Source organism: Triturus cristatus, chromosome 9 (assembly GCF_964204655.1).
Source record: "Triturus cristatus chromosome 9, aTriCri1.1, whole genome shotgun sequence".
Classification (NCBI taxonomy): Eukaryota; Metazoa; Chordata; class Amphibia; order Caudata; family Salamandridae; genus Triturus; species Triturus cristatus.
The window spans coordinates 343,647,194-343,666,472 of record NC_140592.1 but is presented as its reverse complement, the minus strand read 5'-3'; the positions used below and the strand labels follow the sequence as shown (position 1 = coordinate 343,666,472).

Below are 19,279 nucleotides of genomic sequence, written 5' to 3'. Positions count from 1 at the left end.
CACATTTCATCTTCTACCTCTAGCTAAACATCTCTAGCTTCCTCTCCACCCCTGATCTAGACAACCAATATAAACGGGGAGGGTAGCAACTTTGGGAGGAAATTCAATGCGGAGTCTTTGGTAATCATCCATTATTAACAACTTTCATTTTTTGTATTTTTTTGTATTTGAGCCATAAACATAACACAGTACAGTACAATCAACAAAGAAAAAAGACAGATTTTTTTTTGGGGTAAGACAGATTGGACATGAATTGAACATTGATGTTGGAAATGTTAACTTCACATGATTTCAATCCTTAGATGCCTGTAATAGCTGGAGAAATAGAAGTACACCAAATATCGGAGTAAAGATCAAATACTAAAGTAACAAAATAGCGACAATTTTCAGTTTTTTAGGATTGATACTGGGAGTTGAAATGCAAAAAAAGGCAAACCTGTTAAATTTAAGCCAGGAGCGAGGCCCTCTGGCCTTGGCCAAAGCGAATTCCATCGCATACACCAGCCGGAGCAGCACCCAAACTTCGCTACCATTTGGAACGATATTGTTTATCCAGACTCTAGCTATACATAATCGCGCACATACTATAATGATAGTAGCTAACAGACTCGCATACCTTGCATCATCACATTTAATCCCCAATAATATTTCCTTCTCAGTAAGCTGAAAGTTTTGGCCGAGAAGGCAAATAAGGATATTAGAGACCTCACTCCAAAACCTTTTAAGCCCAGGGCAGTCTACAAACATGTGCCTTAGGTCTGCAGCAAAGAGTTGTCATTTCGGACAGAATGACTCTATAGAGGGTCGAGATACAGCCCACTTAGCAATAATCGCCGGTGTGTAATACAGCATATAGATTGTCCAATGCTGTTGTAATTTCAAATTGACAGAAGTTACAATTCTGTCTAGTGCACCCATTGACTCCTGTATTTCCTCAGCCGTAATATTGACCCTAAGAGTCCAACTTAGATTGATAGCTATCTGTACGTTATCATTAGCTACAGCGAGAAATTTCTGGTAAGCAGCGCCAATTGTGCCTAGGCCGGAACTCGTATATATTCCAGTCAGTATTTCTGACGGATTTAGCAGGACTAATAACTTTTGGCCTTTTACAAAAAAGTCCCTGATTTGTAAGTACTTAAAAAAAAAAGTATTCTGTAATAACCAAAATTCGGCTTTTAATGAGACGAAAGATCGAAACCTGTGTGCATCATACAATTGTCCAAGCTGATAAATGCCGTTACATTGCCAGCTTTTTTCCAATAGTATCTTGAAATATATCGGGCAGCACAGGGTTGCTCTATAGCAGCATGTTATAGTGAAGCCGGGGTAAGGCGTATTGCTTACAAATATCTTGCCACTCCATGGACAACTCTTTCAAATGGAGGGAGTCCGTAACAATTCAACAAGCAAATTTATATTATATTCATCTTCTCCAGGGACAATCAGTTGGCAAGACCCTATGTAAACCACCAAGTGGGGACAATACCATACGGTTAGAAAACCTTGCTCAGGAGTTTGGTCTTTTGGAAGAGAACAATTTAAGTTCTCTGATGGCAGTTTACTTAATGGGGAGAATGGGCATGGGAATCAATTGAGCCAAATGTTTCCATCCTTAGTAGACAGGTATCGGAATCCAGTCCTCTCCCAATCCATGAGTCAGAAAGGCCTTTCTAGGCTGGATCGATTTGTTCCAGAGGAAACCACTTTTTCTTTCAAGGATGGAGAAAGCAATGGACCATGGTGGATTCATGCTTTGATCCTTCCAGGCCCTCATGGGCTGATATATGCATTCCCTTCGATTCCTTCAATTACCAGGGCTCTGCACAAGATTCAAGACGCCCATGTTGAGGTTAATAGGTCCATGCCAGTCTTGTGGTCATAGTACTCTCTGCTTCTTCACCTCGCCCTGCAAACCAATTCAATGTTTCCAACTTTCCATCTCTTCCGAGGGCTCCTCTGATCACTGACCCATCTCAAATCCACTTAGAGGTCTGGAGCTTGAGAAGGTAAGGCTGCAGGCTCAGCAATCTTTTAATTAAATGGCAAGCTGCCTCTTGTAGCCCTCCTAAGATTGTGGATATTCTACCGGACTTTTTTCTATTAGGTCTAGTTGTCTTTACATTATGAAGTTACGGTGCTGCTCTTCGGAGCAGTAAGGTGTTCGAAAATTCTTTCCATTTCTGAGTGGGCCTCTCAACTTCAGAAGTTTTCTTTTTAGAAAACCAGTAATTCAGCATATGGGTCCAAACTATGACCTTCTAATGATTGTTCAAATGGTACAAGAACACATCATTCGAACCACTGGAATCCTTTTACTTAAAATATATTTCACCTAGGGTATTTTTCTTTATTTTTGTAGCTGCCTCTTTAGTGAAAATCAACTACCTCTTATTTTCTATACAATTTTTTCTTTTTTCTACTAAGGTAGTACTCTATCTCCATCCTTATCCTTCTACTCTCCCTAAATTTACTTTAAGTCTGAGGAGGAGTCTACACAATAAGATATTTAGAGTGCATTCAATTTATTTAATCACTATATCTGCCTTACGCAAGGTTGATGCTTTGCCACCTAGTTTCAGTAAATGCCAGCAACCTCAATGGCCACTCTTAGTAGTATGCTTTGTTTTATCATTTCCTTTTTCTACCAAACAGGAGGTGTAGACATTGAAGGGCTGATTCAGGGTTGCTCCACTAAGGGAGATCTCTACAACAGGGGCAGCTGGGATGTCACAGACACATATGTTAGAGATATTTGCAATGCTACAACATATATCTTGAAGCAGATACCCTTACCATCTTTAATGCCAAGCAGCTGTCTTCCGACGTCCTCGTCACTGCTGTCACTCCCGCTGCTGCTACTGCTGTCTAGACAGATCACCTCCTGGTTTGGGATCAGAGGGGGCAAGTGGGAAGCCTCGCCTGGTCTCAAGACGATTTCCTCTGAAACGGGAAACAAACAAGTCAGAGGAGCATTAAGAACAGATTTGGCACAGGTAGGGAGTCATAGACCTTAGGTTTCCAATTCGATTATTTTTCAGACAGGATGGTGCTTTTAGATTACGAACGTGTTACCCTGCTATCCCCATCTTGCTAGCTCTACTTCGATCAAGATAGTTTTCCTTTACCAAAGACACTCTCCTGTCCAGCCCAACTGATGTATACGGCAAACAGTAATTACTTGTAACGAGTTTTGCAGGTCAAGACTATTAGAATAAGATGTAATGTATTTTCCCACGTGAAGTAGTGAGGCTCAGGGAAGTATTTGGTGCACTTAAATAAAGTTTTTTGGGGTGTTATAAGTAGAGGCAATATTGCTCTTGATGGCTCTGAAACAATGCCCCAATGCCCGACAACATATAAGCACTAGATTCCATATGAGAGCATAGTGTACTTGAAGCAAAAGGTACAGCTTAAATAAAAAGTGTGCTAACATTCATATTCGCCAAGGAGGCAGGAGGGTGTTATGTGAATGTCCAATATCTTCAAGCCGCAAAATATACCAGCATTGGCAATGCCAATAGTTCTTGCTTATGAATGAAATTGCTGTTTTTGTCAGTCATTGATGGGTTAAGGCACCCAAAAGTCACAATACATGCACTCTGTCATTCACATTTGCACTCATGCAGCCATTCATCCTCTGACTCATACCTGCATTCACCTTCTGCCTAACCACAATAAAACACACACAAACGCAATATATGCAAGAGAACTTAAAATAATACAAGTAGAAAAATGTATGTGCTTGCAATAAGGAAACTAAATATAGCAGCAGGTTTCCACCTTGCAGAGGTATTGTAAGTAGTCTATTGTTGTTTTAAAGTTTAAGCATGGCTGCCACATTTACAACTAATGTGTTAGCAATTTTGGAATGTTAAAATAATGGTACACTATGGATTACAGAAATGTATAATTTTCTCCTGGTTTAGAGGAAGCGGCCATGTGGGATCTGGCAGACTGCAGATTAGAGGCAAGCAAGGGGCTTGTTAGCACTGGCTGGAGAGCTGCAGTAGCCTCTTAAGAAACATTAAATAAAAAAGCACTGTCATAGCCAAAGCTCGCACCTGTGCAACAGCCATGGGCTGTGCCAATGTCTTTTTGTCATGTTATAAAGCAGTGCAGTTGCTGTGCAGCCTTCTCTTCACGTGAAGGTTGGGCATTTCAAGTTTAGTCTGGTACCAAAAAGATCTATTTGTGGATAAACTCATTCCTAAAAAAATACTTTAAATGATATTTTCACTTAGCTACCACTAGTGATTTTCATTGTAATATATGCTTAGCAGATCGGCTTGGCAATTTTGGAGACCTGGTAGGTATACTGCCGGATAGTCTTATAAGAAGCCAATGCGATCTTGCTTGAGCATCGAGAAACATAATTCGGGATCTGGTACCACCATGTTTGAATAAATAATACACTGTGGACGTGTTGGCTGTCTGTAGGTATGGAAAGATGAAAACCTTTCAAAGCTATACTTACAGCTTTAAATTCTACCACATTTATATGAGAGTTGCAGTCTCTTCGACCTCAACCCCTGCAATAAGTCTTGTAGCTGGGCTACCAGATCTATCAGAAGGGCATTCGTCGCGATTGTCTTTTAGGAAGGTTCTGGTGGGAAGGAGTCCCTTTTAACAGATTCTTTTTCTGAGACCCCACTTGAGTTAGTCTTTGGCTTGAACAGTGAGGATCAGCTTGTCTTCCTAGCTGTCATTTTGTTGGTTCTGCAGATCTTCCTTGTATTGTTGAAGAAGTCTCATATAAAGGCGTGCACTTGGAAGTAGAACAAGCATTGGCATAGCCAATAGGTCTCGCTTTTGGGACCTTATAAGTTTTTAGCCACGCAGAATATTATCCTAGGTGCTGTGCCACCAGGGACTGAATAGCTTGCTATACAATGCGGTCACAAACCAGTCTGGAGTGAAACAAAGATAGCTCGGGCAACTGGATGATCATGAATGCCAAAACAATGAGTTATTGTTTGTCTGATGAAAAGGAAGCTACATCTGACAATCCGAAAGAAAACAGACAAGAATTATTTGATTTTGAGGTAAATAAAAAGTAATGTTGCCTAGTTTACTACTTTGAAATCAAGTATGAATCCCAATGGGAAATAATTATGCCTAAGAGTACAGTTTAAGAAAAAAAAATGCTATGACGCGCCAGCCCTAGTACCATGTCACAGAGCTCAATTTTAGAAGCAGGATTGAGTGGGCAGGACAGGCGAGGAAGGGAGAGGGAAGTGGGTGTATTCAGAGATAGTGATTGAATGCAGGGAAGAAAGAGACACAACAGGCAGAGAAGCAAACCATGAGAGGCTGAGACAGGGACAACAGATGCTTCAGAGAACTTTGAGAGGGATGGGTACAGAGAGAGTCAGGGTGGAGATGCAGAGAGGAAAGAGTGAGAGAGAGATACCTGGCAAGTTGAGGTAAGAGAGAAAGGCACTTCAGGGAAGAGAGAGGGTATGAGACTAGACCAGTCCGGCACTGTGCAAGAGTGAGATGCACGTTTGTGGTTCCCAGCAGGCTTAGACTGGAGGGAAAGACACTTCAGGGAAGATAATTAGAGGTTATGGAGACAGACAAAAGGCAGGAGGAAAGTGTGAGAAATAGTAAAGGAAGACATAGCAGGCTGAGATGGGAGAGCATGTGGAACTGAGACATTCTGCAGGGGAGAAAGTATGAGAGGCTGCTGACTGCTGGCAGACAGACTGTAAAGAAAGACCTTTAACAGGAGAGGGTGGAGTATAGAGACAGTCTACTGGAGTTAAAGGTGTGAGAGTCACAGTGAGAGATGGGATACCAGACAAAGAAGAAAAAGACACCTCATGGAAGAGAGAGTGGGGTACAGAGAGTCTTTCAGGGGAAGAAGTGAGAGAGATGGGATACTCGAAGAGAAAAACCCATTATATAGGGGCGGGTGGGGTCCAGAGACGAGGGGAGAAAGTAAGAGAGCTGGGATATCCAGCAGAATAAGAAGGGGGTGGGAGCACACTGCTTCACCTCCCAGCACAGTTCACCCCTTAGCATTTTGGTAAATGCAGTTCATGGTAAATGTTTAGTTGAATATTTACTGGAGTATTACACCGAAGTTGGTGCAAGTTAGTGCTGTAAATCTCTAGACACGTATTTTTGGATATCATCCATCATCAGTAGAGATAAAAACTTATTTAATCTGGGGATGCTGAGGAAGATCGGCAGAATAAGACAGAAGAGACCGCACAAAAGAGATGGTGGGGTTTAGAGACGGCAGTTGAAAGGCGGGGAGAACGAGCAAGAGATCAGAAGCAGGGACGGGCAGTATAGTTGGTTGAGATGGAAGAGGTAGCCACAGACATTTCAGGGAAGAGTGGATTCAAGAGTATAGAATGACAAAAACTGCACGGGGAAACTGAGAAAATTGAGATAACGAAAGAAGGGGAAGAAGAGAAACTTCCTGAGTGGGTTTGCACCCCCTTAGGTCTGATTTATGAACGGACTGTTCTTTTATTTTTTGACTACCACAGGGGCCCATGCGTCCAGTAGGAAATGCTGCACCTCTAACTCTTATGGTAGAATGTAAATATCTATTTCCTCATTTTTATAAGAGAACAGCGTACATAACCTCAGTCCTGAACTTCTGTTTGTCAATTCATTGTATTCAAGGGTGCTAGTCCGATCTGTTCAACTGAACTAAAGCAGGACTATAAACCACAGGATGCACTGATTTGTTAAAGAAAGCACAGGGCTGGGGGGAAAAAAGTGTCTTGGTAAAATCTTGGAGTCATTTAGTAACCCAAAGCAGAATCCTGGCTCCGACCAGCTAACAATTTCTTATGTCTTTAACTACACTTCCAGTTTCTTGTATAGGTAAAATTATTAAACATTTTATTAAAGATAAAAACATTGATATGGTGATTATTAGTGTTTAAACACCTTAATACGGCAAAGACCTCAAATGTCATACAAGCAATAGTGCTACCAAATCCACTGCTAATGTTTATATAGCTTTTCCCTTTGAGTGTTGACTTACTACAACTTGCCTTTTCTGAATCAGGATTTTTCATTTCTTTTGGCCCAAGTCCAGCATCCACGGTTATACAACAGAACATAAAGTACGTAAACTGCTTCGCCTACACTACACCGCTAGCTTCACTGAACTTAAATTCTCAAACACCATTCTCCAAGCTCAAACCCTTTTTTCTCCCCAGTCAGATTACCATTCCTCAACAAAGGCTTCTTCTGCATGTACCATCACTCTACTGGATTCTATATTCTCTGTAACCCACAATAAACCTGTATAATCGTTTTTCTCCGTTACTCTACCTGGGTATTGTTTAGATCATTCATCAGGCTTTAATTCCCAGGACATTATGGCAATATTTCAGCAACAGCCTGTCCTTAAGGAAGAAGGGCCACACCTTTAGGCAGATTTGTAGAGTTTCTGCCAGCCTGACAGATACTCTTTATATTAAGCTCAAACAGCCATGCGCTAAACGTGCAGGCGCCTTGCTGACTAAGCGGAACTTAGCCGGACTGAAGATATCACAACTCTGTGGGTGTACCTCCTCAGCCCAGGAAAGCACTGTGAGGTCCTCCCCTCATGATTTTTTTTTTTGGTTGTTTTTTTTTTTTTTGTAAAACCTTTATTGTTCACAATTTCATCGTCTCACAGTGTAGATTCACCTTCCAGGGTGTCGAGTCAGTTAGATATTAAGCACATTGTTCCAATCAGTATGACACAGCCATTTAGCCGGCAACCCGGGGGTCCGGCGGCGTTACTCATGGTGACATTCTTACAGGAAATTGGGTGTGTACTCTGTTAAACGGCAGGTCCCTGTCGCTTTTTGGTGTTTGTCTTTTTTTTTTTTTTGTGGTGTTCCTTATTCGTGTTATCAGCGACAGAGAATGGCGCTGTATTGCAGCCCGCACCGCGGCCATCGCGGTCGCTGCCCAGGCCCCCATCCGGTGTCGTGCAGGACACCGCAGTTAACCTCAATCGTAAGGGTCTCCGGTCAGCGCAGCGTCAGTGGCGTGCTCGCAATGCGGGCCGGAGAGCGGCAAGGATGTTTCGGTATAGCTCACTGAGACATAGGTGCCAACGTTTAAGTCCAGCGGCTCCAGTCTGCAGTTTCGCAATTCGAGTCTGTGTGTAGGCTACGTGGCGCGTGTCCGTCCCCCCATCGCTTCGCCCCTCAAGCTGTTGATTATCGGGGTACGTCTGGCATTCCATACAGTGTGCCCTTGGCAAGATCTTGCTGCGTGCTCCAGACGCACCCGTCCCTGGCAAGGTGTGTGTGTCATCGCCGCTCCGCTGTCAGTGGGCGGGGCACGCTAAATAGGGTAGCACTTCAGGGACGCCGGACGGCGCATCCACTGTCTGTCATCTGCGATTAGGTATGGATCCGGTCAGGAAACTTGACCTGTAAACTAACTGTTCCCTACGCTTATGCGGCGATAGGGATAATAGGGGTTAGGGTCATATATTCAGGCGGGGTCAAAGGGGGGGGGAGAGGAGATCATCCTGCGCTTGAGCGGGGGGGCTAGCAGCTGGCGGGTGGGGCACAGCGAGGCTGCGCGGTGCGTGCGGGGAGCAGCAGGCCGGGGGAGGTAGGGGAGGTGGCCTCCAGGCAGGTTGGGATCCCAAAGCGCCGACGCCTACCCTCTGTTTTCCTGGGTGCGCAAAGTGCTCCGCGGCATTGGAGGGGGAACGGCAGGGTGGGGCGAAATGGTCGTTTCTTCCCGTCGGGGCCCTCAGCCAGGCATGGTGCGCGCTGCTTCAGATCTCAGTGAGGTCCTCCCCTCATGATGAACGGGAGCGTCACTAAAAGCCTCGGTCTGGGGGCTTTAGTTTTAAGCCCTGAACTGCCCATGGCCAAGTGTCAATCAGTGACACCTCGTCACAGAGTGTGGTGGAGTCCGCAACTCTCACTTGCCCCCTTCCACTCTGTGATTAGCATGGGACTGCCGCCTCCTCCCATTGGCAGACCTAAGGTCAGCCAATATGAGGAGGCGGCAGTTCCAATCCTCCAGGAACATTGTATTCGTTTATCCTGAAGCCCACCACTACAGCCTATAAGTTTTTTTAAATTTAGGTTTGGTGTTTGCTTGTGTGTGTGCATGCATGCATGCATGTATTTGTGTGTGCTGGGAATGGGTCTGTACTTGTGAATGGTGAGTGTATTTGTGCATGCTTCTGAACGCATGGAGAGTGAGTGAATGTGCATGTAGATAGGTGAATGTATGTATGTGTGGTACCCGCCCACCCCTCCTGCTTCAATTACCAGCCACCACTGAAAACTTTCCCATTTGCAGGACTCCAACTATATTAACGTTCACGTGCTTCACAGAGGTCACTTCCAATCTCTTCAGGAGACTCTTCGTAGATTCTTCACAATTCCAGAGATCTCGTCACTCACCTCTAGCTCAGAAGCTCTCCCCACATTACTTTCTTGCTTACAGTTTTCCCCGCAGTCATCTCTAAAACTCTAAGTGAAAGTTATCACCTTCATCTCTATGTTTACAAGATAACTGATCCAACTGGTGTTGGCAAAGCTACCATAACTTCAACCCAGTCCTGTTGTTTTTTCATGAACTGCCAGATAATTTGTTAAGTTCAAGAAGAAACCATGTTTCGTTCATCTTGGGTCTATCCCTTCCGGAGTCTTATTTCTGATTTGACTTGCTCGCACCTGTGAACTAGCCAATTCCCAAGCTCAACTAAATTCATGACTCTAGTTCCAAGATCCCCCTTACATTCACCCATTAGTGTTATGGCTGTTCAATCCCCCACTGGATTACTTTAAAAGTTCCCTTTTATTACTATGGGCCTCTCCAGTAAACAAAGGTTAATTTCACAGATTTGATATTTGCCCTCGTTTCTCTCAACCCTCCCTTCTTACCTTGGAAGAAGTCAAAAGGTAGAGTAGGAAATGCAGCTGGATAGTCCTTCCTTTGCTGTTCTAGACGTTTCCGCCTTTCAAGCTCTTCCTGCTGAGCCGCTAATGTTCCTGCCTCAAGCTGATCCTCCCGGAGAAGTTTTCTGAAAGCCCAAACAGAAAAAGAAGAATTTCATTTAGAGCGCAAAATAACACATTAACGATTTGCACTTACATCATGTCAACATCAGGGCAGTGTGGCTGAGAAACATACAAAACACACTGGAGAAGACGAAGGTTCTGTGTTCTTCGTCCATCAAAATATTTGCTTTGAAAGAAGCATATCATACTTCATTACCAACGAGCCACATTGTTTTTCAACTCGAATTTCCAATTACAGATTAAATCATTTGTACAATAGTGGTACATGGACACTCTTGAAACGGTCATATACTGCCTAATAAATAAAGCTATCACTTTGGATCGCTTCTACAACCCACAACCATGTACATCACTCAGAGCATTAAGGACATATGTTCAGAGAGGCAACAAGTGGTGCTTTCCAAATGCTCGGAGTTATGATTCCCTTGACAATATCATAAACTGAACCCAGCATTCAAGTTTGTTGTATGGAAAATTCTGAATTCAGGTAGTGAACACTGATGGATATTGACAGTTTCAGAGACATTACACATATTGAATCCATGTTTTAACATTTTGTGATTGTTCCATTTCAAAAACATATTGCAATATTTAACAAGCAAGTACTGTTGAACAGACATTATATAAATGAGATATACATCAAAATAATCTCAGACTTCAGGTACTTCCTCTTTATTGTGAATGAAATGATATTAAGATTTACATAACCAAGATATATAACAATATTTCGAAAAATTAGCCTATAAATGTCCTGTTCCTATTACTACAAAAAGTGTATAGCCGAAAGTAGCTTCAAAGCACTAAAATATCATGTCTGCATAATAATTATGAGTAACTTCAGTAACTTACCAGAGACCCGCCTGGCCAGGTACAGAAGAATCCTAACCAGTCAAATACTATTGTCGTATCACAGGATGTCAGTGTGGAGTTACACCAGACTTGCCATTTGCCAATGAGGTAATTATTCCATCCCATTGTGGATGGCATAGTAGACAGCACTTTTGTCCCTGCATCCACAATAATATATAATGGAGGACATTATGTGAGGAAGATTCCATTTCCACTCCCCACAACTGTTTCAGTAGTCCAGCTATTGAATCATATGTGAGGAACTGCCTGGTGGGAATACCATACTGCTGGACAAAGTCCTCAAAAAGAAGAAGGCTGCTTGAGACAGAGAACTCTCCCACAGTTCTGGGGTCAGTAAATGACTACTTCCGGACGTCTTTGTCTAGCACAGAGCTGTTGCCTAGGCAATTTCAGAAGAGGAGTGCTGGGGTTGAAAGGTGTTCTTGAGCATGTTGTCATTAGATCGTGTTTCCAATATAATTTGGTTAATCTCAGAAATTATTCAACTAAACATTTTTTTTTACTGAAACCTTCGAAACAAAGAAGGAGCCAATAAGATGCCTCTTTGGGAGAGTTACTGGTTTGGCACCTGAATCTGTCCTACTAGTCACATCAAGATAGTCACTATCCTTAACCTATATGAGTACCAAATCATGTGACCAATATAGACCCTTCTGATGGGACTGGAGTGCAGAAAGGAGATCCATTTAGGAAAGGCATGACCTAGACTCATCTGTTTCAGGAAAGCAAAGAGTATGTTCCATTCGAGTGTGTTAAATGCCTTCTCGAAATAAACTGGAATCACCACAGCTTGGGATGATTCCAATTGGGCACAATCCAATAACTGAAACAGTTGTCTAGTGATGAAGGCGGTATGCTTCCTGTACCCATGGATGAGCCCATTTTGATCTGCATTTACCATCAGGGGAAGTGATGAGAGGAGTATGCCGGCCAGAATGTTCTAAGAATCCTGTAATCTATGGTTATCTAATGTAACAGCGAGTATGATGGCCTTTTCAACACATCTTTCAGGCTTGGAGTGAGACACAATAAGGCTTCCCATGTCAAGCGGGTGACAGCTTGCCTGAATGCCATATCTGGAGCCAGAGTCTCAGTAGGATGATTCAGGAGAGTAATACAAGTGTAGTGCCTTGAGGTAGAGCCAACCACTGAAAGTTTTTTGTAAACTATAATGACAAACATAACGACTTCATTTCTGTTATTTATTTCATTGAATAATACCTACAATCTTTTTGTTTTGCTTTCTGTCATTCAGATACATCAAATAATGTTACAGATATTGCCTACGATTTTCACGAACCATGGACAATGAATACCTTTATATTAAATTATTATTGGCGTATACACCTACGTGCAGAGTTTTGACCTTTAATGTTCCACACATAATAAATATCCTGAATTACAGACAGTTTGCAGTAGAAAAATGTCACAACTGCACACACCTCTAATATAGATCTCAACACACCAATTCATCGATATGGTGCATGATTGTTCAGAAATACAACATGGGTATAGCACAGACTTCAGGAACCGGAATGTACAGGGGCACAAGTGAACAATATTTAATAAATGATGGGGAACGCTCTCCATGCAAGTGTTGTCACAGTGCCCCACATCAAGAAGGGGAAAACGAAAATCAAGCTTTCCTCCTCTCTGCAGAAAGAATCCGGAATATATTTTTTCTCCAAAAAGTGACCCTCAGATCAGGTATGGTCCATCAAAAGTTATTTTTAGATTAAAACAAAACAAAATTCCAGCTCCACTTCAAGGAACATCCCATGAACCTACAATGCAGTCCCTATAACAAAGGTCACAAGCAGTACTCTTAATTGCACATTACCTTAAATACGCAGTGTGATGTCGTTTGTTAGGACTATAAAAATATCCAAGGATGGGTATGAATTGAACGTGTGAGAAGTTAGTCTCTCAAAGCCATCTAGTGCACATGGATAAAGTCGACTTTGGATGGTATTGACAGAACGTGATTCCGAGCTTTCTAGATATCCAAAGTTACCGGGGAAGCAGAATACCAGTTATAGCGGTTGTATACACCACCAGCGCCTAACAAAATCCGCTCTGTTACAATCCAGTAATTCAAACCCCATATACAAAACTTTGGTGATAGCCCACATTAAGGGCAAAGGGGCAGACAATGTTAGTCATAAAATCAAGTTTGTCACAGAACCGTTTTAAGAATAAAGTACAAGAATTGCTCGTTCTTTCTCCACAACAAGCATCTGATTATAATAGCAATTATTTATTTTCTGCAATACATTCCCACATCAAGTGCAAGAATTTATTTTACCCGTTCACCCCGCTAAAGAACTAATCAATATACAGTTATTTAAAGCTCTGAAACAAGGGTCATTTAACAAATTAGCTCAAGCAGCACACCACAACACAATCTCACTAGCGGCATGCAAAATCTAACAGTAGATAGTCCCTTTTTCTTCAGAATAAGCACCAGCAATGCTCCCCACACGAGCACGTACAGCAGACAGAAAAACATGCACAGGAATTTCTGCATTAGTTGCAAAGCAGACACAAACATTCACAATGCTGGTTGGCATCCTACCTAATGGTTAATCTCCCTTGAGGGAGCTCTTTAAACAAAATTTTCCTTTCTTGAGGAGGACTGCATCAATGTTAAATAGGCCTCCAATTAAAACGAGCATTGGCAAAGCCAATAGGACTCACCTACGCAAGAGTTATTGTTTTTGCCAATATGTTTTAGACATGTTGTACACCAGCGTGGCTGCTGTTCAGTATGGCTAAAAGTTAGTGGGGTAAAGTGGAGTGATGTGGAGTGAAGTGTCGTACAGTGGAGTAGAGTGGAGTGTTGTGGAGATGTGTAGAGTGTTGTGGAGATGTGTAGAGTGGTGTGGAGATGTGTAGAGTGGTGTGGAGATGTGTAGAGTGGTGTGGAGATGTGTAGAGTGGTGTGGAGATGTGTAGAGTGGTGTGGAGATGTGTAGAGTGGTGTGGAGATGTGTAGAGTGGTGTGGAGATGTGTAGAGTGGTGTGGAGATGTGTAGAGTGGTGTGGAGATGTGTAGAGTGGTGTGGAGATGTGTAGAGTGGTGTGGAGTGGGATGAAGTGAAGTGGTATAGAGTTTTGTGGAGGGAGTAGAATGTCGCCCTCGCCGAAACCCCGCACATACGCAGAGCCAGAACGGGTGGAAGAGCCTACTTTTACACTGCAGCAAAGACCTGGAATGAACTATCGCTCAACATCAGCCGTTCCCCCGCTCTGCACACCTTCAAGAAAAACCTCAAGACCTAGCTATTCGGCTGAATCAGAGCTGAACGACCCCCCCACGCCTTGAAACCTACACGGGTGAGTAGCACGCTTTAAAAAAAATCCCCAATTGATTGCTTGTAAAGTGGAAAGGCATAGAGTGGAGTAGACTGGAAAGCGGTAGAACTGAGTGGTGGAGTAGTGTCAGTGTGCAGTAAACTGGAGTGGCATAGAGTCATGAAGTGGTGTAGAACAGAGTGGAGGGCGTAGAGGGTATTGCATAAAGTGGAGTCGTGTTGTTGAGTAGGGTGGCAGAGAGGCGAGTAGATTGTCTTGGAGTGGCATAGAGTGGAGTAGTATTCGAGAGTGGAATGGCACACAGTGGACTAGAGTGTTGTAGTGTCAAGTTGTGTAGAATGGGGAGGCATAGAGTGGCAGAGTACAGTGGCACAGAGCAGAATGGCGTAAAGTGGCATGGAGTGGAATACAGGGAGTCGAGTAAAGCATCGTAGAGTGGAGCAGTGTGTTGCAGAGTGGAGTGGCATATAGTGGAGTAGAGTTTAGTGGGGTAGAGCTTAATGGAGTAGAGTGTCAAAGTATAGTGTTGCACAGTTGAGTGCCGTAGAGTGATCTAAAGAACAGCGGAATGCAGTAGATTGGCATAGAGTGCAGTGGTGTAGGGTGCATTGGTTTAGAGTAAAGTAGTGTAGAGTGCATTGGTTTAGAGTGCAGTGACGTAGAGTAGAGTGGTGCAGTGTAGCATGCAGTGGCGTATAGTGCAATAGTGTGGAGTGCGGCAGAGTGAAGTAGAATGGCAAAGAGTGAAGTGGAGTAGAGAGGAGTGGCGCAGGGCAGAGTGGCGTAGAGTGCAGAGGCAGTGGCGTAGAGTGCAGTGGCGTAGGGCAGACTGGTGCAGTGTGCCGTAGAGTGGTGTAGATTAGAGCGGCGTAGAGCGCAGTGATGCAGTGTAGAGTCACATAGTGTAGTTGCATAGAGTAGTGTAGAGTTGAGTGGTGCAGAGTAGAGTGCAGTTCAGTGGCAGCGAATGCAGTCTTGCAGAGTAGAGTGTTGTAGAGTGCAGTGGTACAGAGTAGAGTAGTGCAGAAAGCAGTGGCATAGAATACAATACAGTAGAATTAAGTGGTGTAGAGTGCACTGACAGAGCGCAATGGTGAAGAGTGGCATAAAGTGGTGTAGTGTGCAATGGAGTAGTATGTTACAGAGTAGAGTGAAGTAGAGTACAGTGCTGCAGAGTAGTTGGTGTAGAGTGCAGTGGTGCATGGTAGAGTTGGTAGAGTGCAGTAGAGTGGCGTAGAGTGAAGTGTGACTGCACTGGTGCACAGTAGATTAGAGTGGCTTTTAGTAGATTGGTGTTGAGTGTAGTGGCAAAGAGTACATAGGAATATGGTGCATTGGAATACAGTGCAGTAGAATGGTGCAGAGTAGAGTGCAGTGGCAGAGAGTGCAGTGTTGCAGAGTAGAGTGGCGTAGAGTGCAAAGGCAAAGAGTGATGTAGTGTAGAGTATGGTGGCGTACAGTGGTGCACAGTACATTGGGATAGAGTGCAGTGGCGTAGAGTGCATTGGTTTTGGGAAAAGTGGTGTAGACTGAAGCAGCGTATAACAGAGTGCAGTGCCGCAGGGTAGATTACAGTGGCGCAGAGTGGCGCATCATAAATTGGAATGACGCAGAGTGGAATAGAATGTTGTAAAATGTAGTGGTGCAGAGTGGATTAGCGTGAATTGGCATAAAGTGGAGAGATGCAGAGTAGAGTGGCAGAGTGTAGTGGCTTACTGTGCTTTGGTGCAGAGTGCAGCAGAGTGGGTTAGAGTAGAATGGGACAGAGTAGAGTGCAGTGGTATAGAGTGGGGTAGAGTTCAGTGGCGGAGAGTGCAGAGTTGTAGAGTGGCTTGGAGTGGTGCAGAGTAAAGTGGACTGGTGCAGAGTGGAGTGATGAAGAGTAGAGTGGCATAGAGTGCACTGATCTAGAGTGGGACAGAGTAGAGTGCAGTGACAGTTTAGTGGCAGAGAGTGCAGTGTTGCAGATTAGACAGTCGTAGAGTGCAATGGTGTATGGTGGAGTGGTGTAGACTGCAGTGGCAGAGTTGAGCGGTGCAGTGGCATAGAGTCGAGCGATGCAGTGTAGAGTAGAGTAGAGAGCAGTTGGCTTAGAGTGCAGTTGGCTTAGAGTGTTTGAGAGTAGAGAATAGTGGAGTGGAGTGCAGCGTTGCAGAGTAGATTGGCGTAGAGTGCAGTGTTTAGGATAGAGTGCAGTGGTTAGGATAGAGTGTAGTGGCGTATTGCAGAGTGGAACAGGGGAAAGTGAGCTGCGGCAGAGTGCCGGGACGCTAAATGCAGTGGCAGAGACTAGATTGTTTCAGAGTATAGTGGAGTGGTGCACAGTAGAGTACAGAGGAGCAGAGTGGTGTAGAGTGCTGTGGTGTAGAGTAGAGTAGAGTGGCATGGAGTGGATTGGCATAGGGTGAACTGGTGTAGAGTGGTACAGAGTAGAGAGCATTGAGGGTGCAGTGGCAGAGTAGAGTGGCACAGTATAGATTAGCATAGGGTACAGTGGCGTAGAGTGCATTGATTTTGAGTAAAGTGATGTGGAGTGCATTGACAGAGTGGAGTGGTTGGCATAGAGTGCAGTGGCTTAAAGTAGAGCGGTGAGAAGTAGGGCGGAGAGGAGTGGCACAGAGCAGATTGTTTGAGTGGAGTGGTGCACGATGGAGTACAGTGTCGTAGAGTTGAGTGGCGTAGAGTGCAGTGTAGATTAGGGTGGCATAGAGTGGATTGGCATAGAATGCTCTGTCGTAAAGTGGTACAGAGTAGAGTGCATTGGCATAGAGTGCATTGGCGAAGAGTAGAGTAGTGTAGACTAGAATGGTGTGGAGCAGATATGAGTGCAGTGACAGTGTGGAGTGTCAGTTTAGATTGGTGCATAGTAGGGTAGAGTGCAGTACGCATGGTGAATTAACAGACTGCCATTAAAGACAACACATCTTCAATTGAAATTAACCTTATATTGGCACAGATATAGTTTTACTGATAAAAGTATACATTGCACAAACGATAATGCGTGAAAATGTCATCACAGTGTATTATTTTGTTTTGATTGTATTCAAATATTTGCTTCCACCACACTTTAGAATTACCTAAATATGTCCTTCATTTGTGCGGTCCAAATTCTGATATACTCTGAAATATCAGCGCAGTTAATTTACAGACATTTACATTTTGTGTGCTATGCTAGAGAAAAAAAAAACATCGTACAGCCTTCGAGCCAGTATTATTGTCACATAAATCCTCTCACTCTGAAGTCAGAGAAAGAAAAGTAAACATCAAGCTCCCAGGAAGACAGAGCCTGACATTTGACCTCTGTCTTTGAATGCATAGCAAATGTGACAAGATACGAACAAGGCCTGTTTAAAGAAATCCAGGACTGGTGGAAGAACACAGTAAATAGTGTTTGGGCAAGGTAAGGTACGAACTCAAGCTGGACAGCCTAAAACAAATCAAGCCTGCCAATAGAAAGCAAGCAAAAGTGAGCTACAAAACAGAAAGCCAATGGTAAGCAAAGCACGGAAAGCATTCCCAGGGAAGCTTTACGAATGTCCCCAAGATATCGTTTGCAAACATGACCGCTGCGCTGCCTGGTAGGCTTCAACCTAAAAACGTCTTCAAACTCGAGTACTACTTTTACAAAGGCGTCCATAATTGTCAATCTTCAACACAATGATGATGCATACATAGATTTTAGGTATTCAAAACCAGCCTTTTTTATCCAGGTGTCTATATTCTACATTTACATACCTTAACCAAAGTATTATCGGGCATTGCACCAGAATTAGAATATCCTGCAGTCACAATATTATAAGCAATTAAAAGATGCCACTTTTTTTTTCCAAACACAGAAACTGATGTGTAGCTCATTGCTCATATAAAGCTAGCATGTATGTTTTCTGCCACCACAATCAGAGTAATAATCAAATTCCCAGACTGTCTTGTTGAATATTCTAAGTTGAGAAGCCATAAGGCAGCATCTACAGACTGTGACTTGTACGCTTTGATAGGTCACTTTTACTTACCATTACTTCTGTGTACCATTAACTACTGCAAAGTCCCCTTTTACTGGAATGCTGCTGTAGAAGTGTTTTTAACTGTTGGTGCATGCCACGATATATCCTTGGCTATGCTAAAACCAGTATCATAAATCTCAATCGCTAGTCTTGCCCAGATAGTGAAGACTATTAATTTCTGATTTAGAGACCTTTGTATTTAGCTCAATGGAATCCCCGAATAACATAAACGTGTGGCTGATTTAGAGTTAATCTACCTGTGACTATTACACAGTCCTGCTCAGCCAATTGCAATATCCAGTATTTTATATGTACCATGGTTGACTTCAAAGCTGCAGAACTCCTAAAACAATAGAGGGCTTTCATATAAGGTATTAGCGCCAAGACCAGGCTTGAGATGATAACCAGTTTATATGGACTGTCTACATTTACTATACTCTTGATGCTGTCACGTCATCATATGTGCTAGATAAACCACTTCATTGCCTCTGCAAAATGCAAAAGGTAAGAGGCGGCAACCATGAGGACGCTCCTTTGGAGACACAAACAGTCTCATTACAAACCCTTTCGGTTTTGGTCACTAAAAACGAGAAGTAGTGTGAAGAACAATACAGCTTCTGCTTTGGAAAAAGACATGCCCAAGTGATCTGAATGGATAGTCAGCCTACAGTCTTTGCAGAGTTTCTGTTTTATTTTGGAATGCTAGTGGCTGTGGCTTCAGTCCTATTATTAGGAACAACCAATTTTCAAGAAGGAATTTTCGGTCTAACCTAATGCTTTCAATATTTGAGTGTACCAACTGCCCACACAAAGGATCAAGAGTTGAATTGCTCATGATAACATGCACTCATATTAGTATTTTTTTTAATTTATATTTTATCTTCATACCTTACTTTGAGGTGATGAAAGGGATTGGGGATCAATAATGCAAATGAAAATAAAACTGCTGGTAGGTAGAAGTTAGCGAATAATAGCTTATGGCACAGATCCAGATAATAAGAATAATAAACACTGAAGTGTCCCAGTGCTAATGCGAACTAGCTGCCAAAATGAACAAGGCCTTAAAAGAAAGAAAAA

The 19,279-nt window shown here is 43.2% G+C and overlaps 1 protein-coding gene across 2 annotated transcripts in view; it reads right to left on the bottom strand.

Annotated features, from left to right (window-relative positions):
- RAD54L2 (RAD54 like 2) overlaps window positions 1-19,279 on the bottom strand; it is a 682,650-nt gene that overhangs the window by 472,886 nt on the left and 190,485 nt on the right. For both annotated transcript variants that reach the window (XM_085625105.1, XM_085625106.1), the window contains exons 4-5: window positions 9,879-10,018; window positions 2,797-2,943 (exon numbers count right to left, since the gene is read on the bottom strand). In XM_085625105.1, coding sequence (XP_085481231.1) covers window positions 2,797-2,943; window positions 9,879-10,018 — 287 coding nt within the window. The remainder of the gene's footprint in view (window positions 1-2,796; window positions 2,944-9,878; window positions 10,019-19,279) is intronic.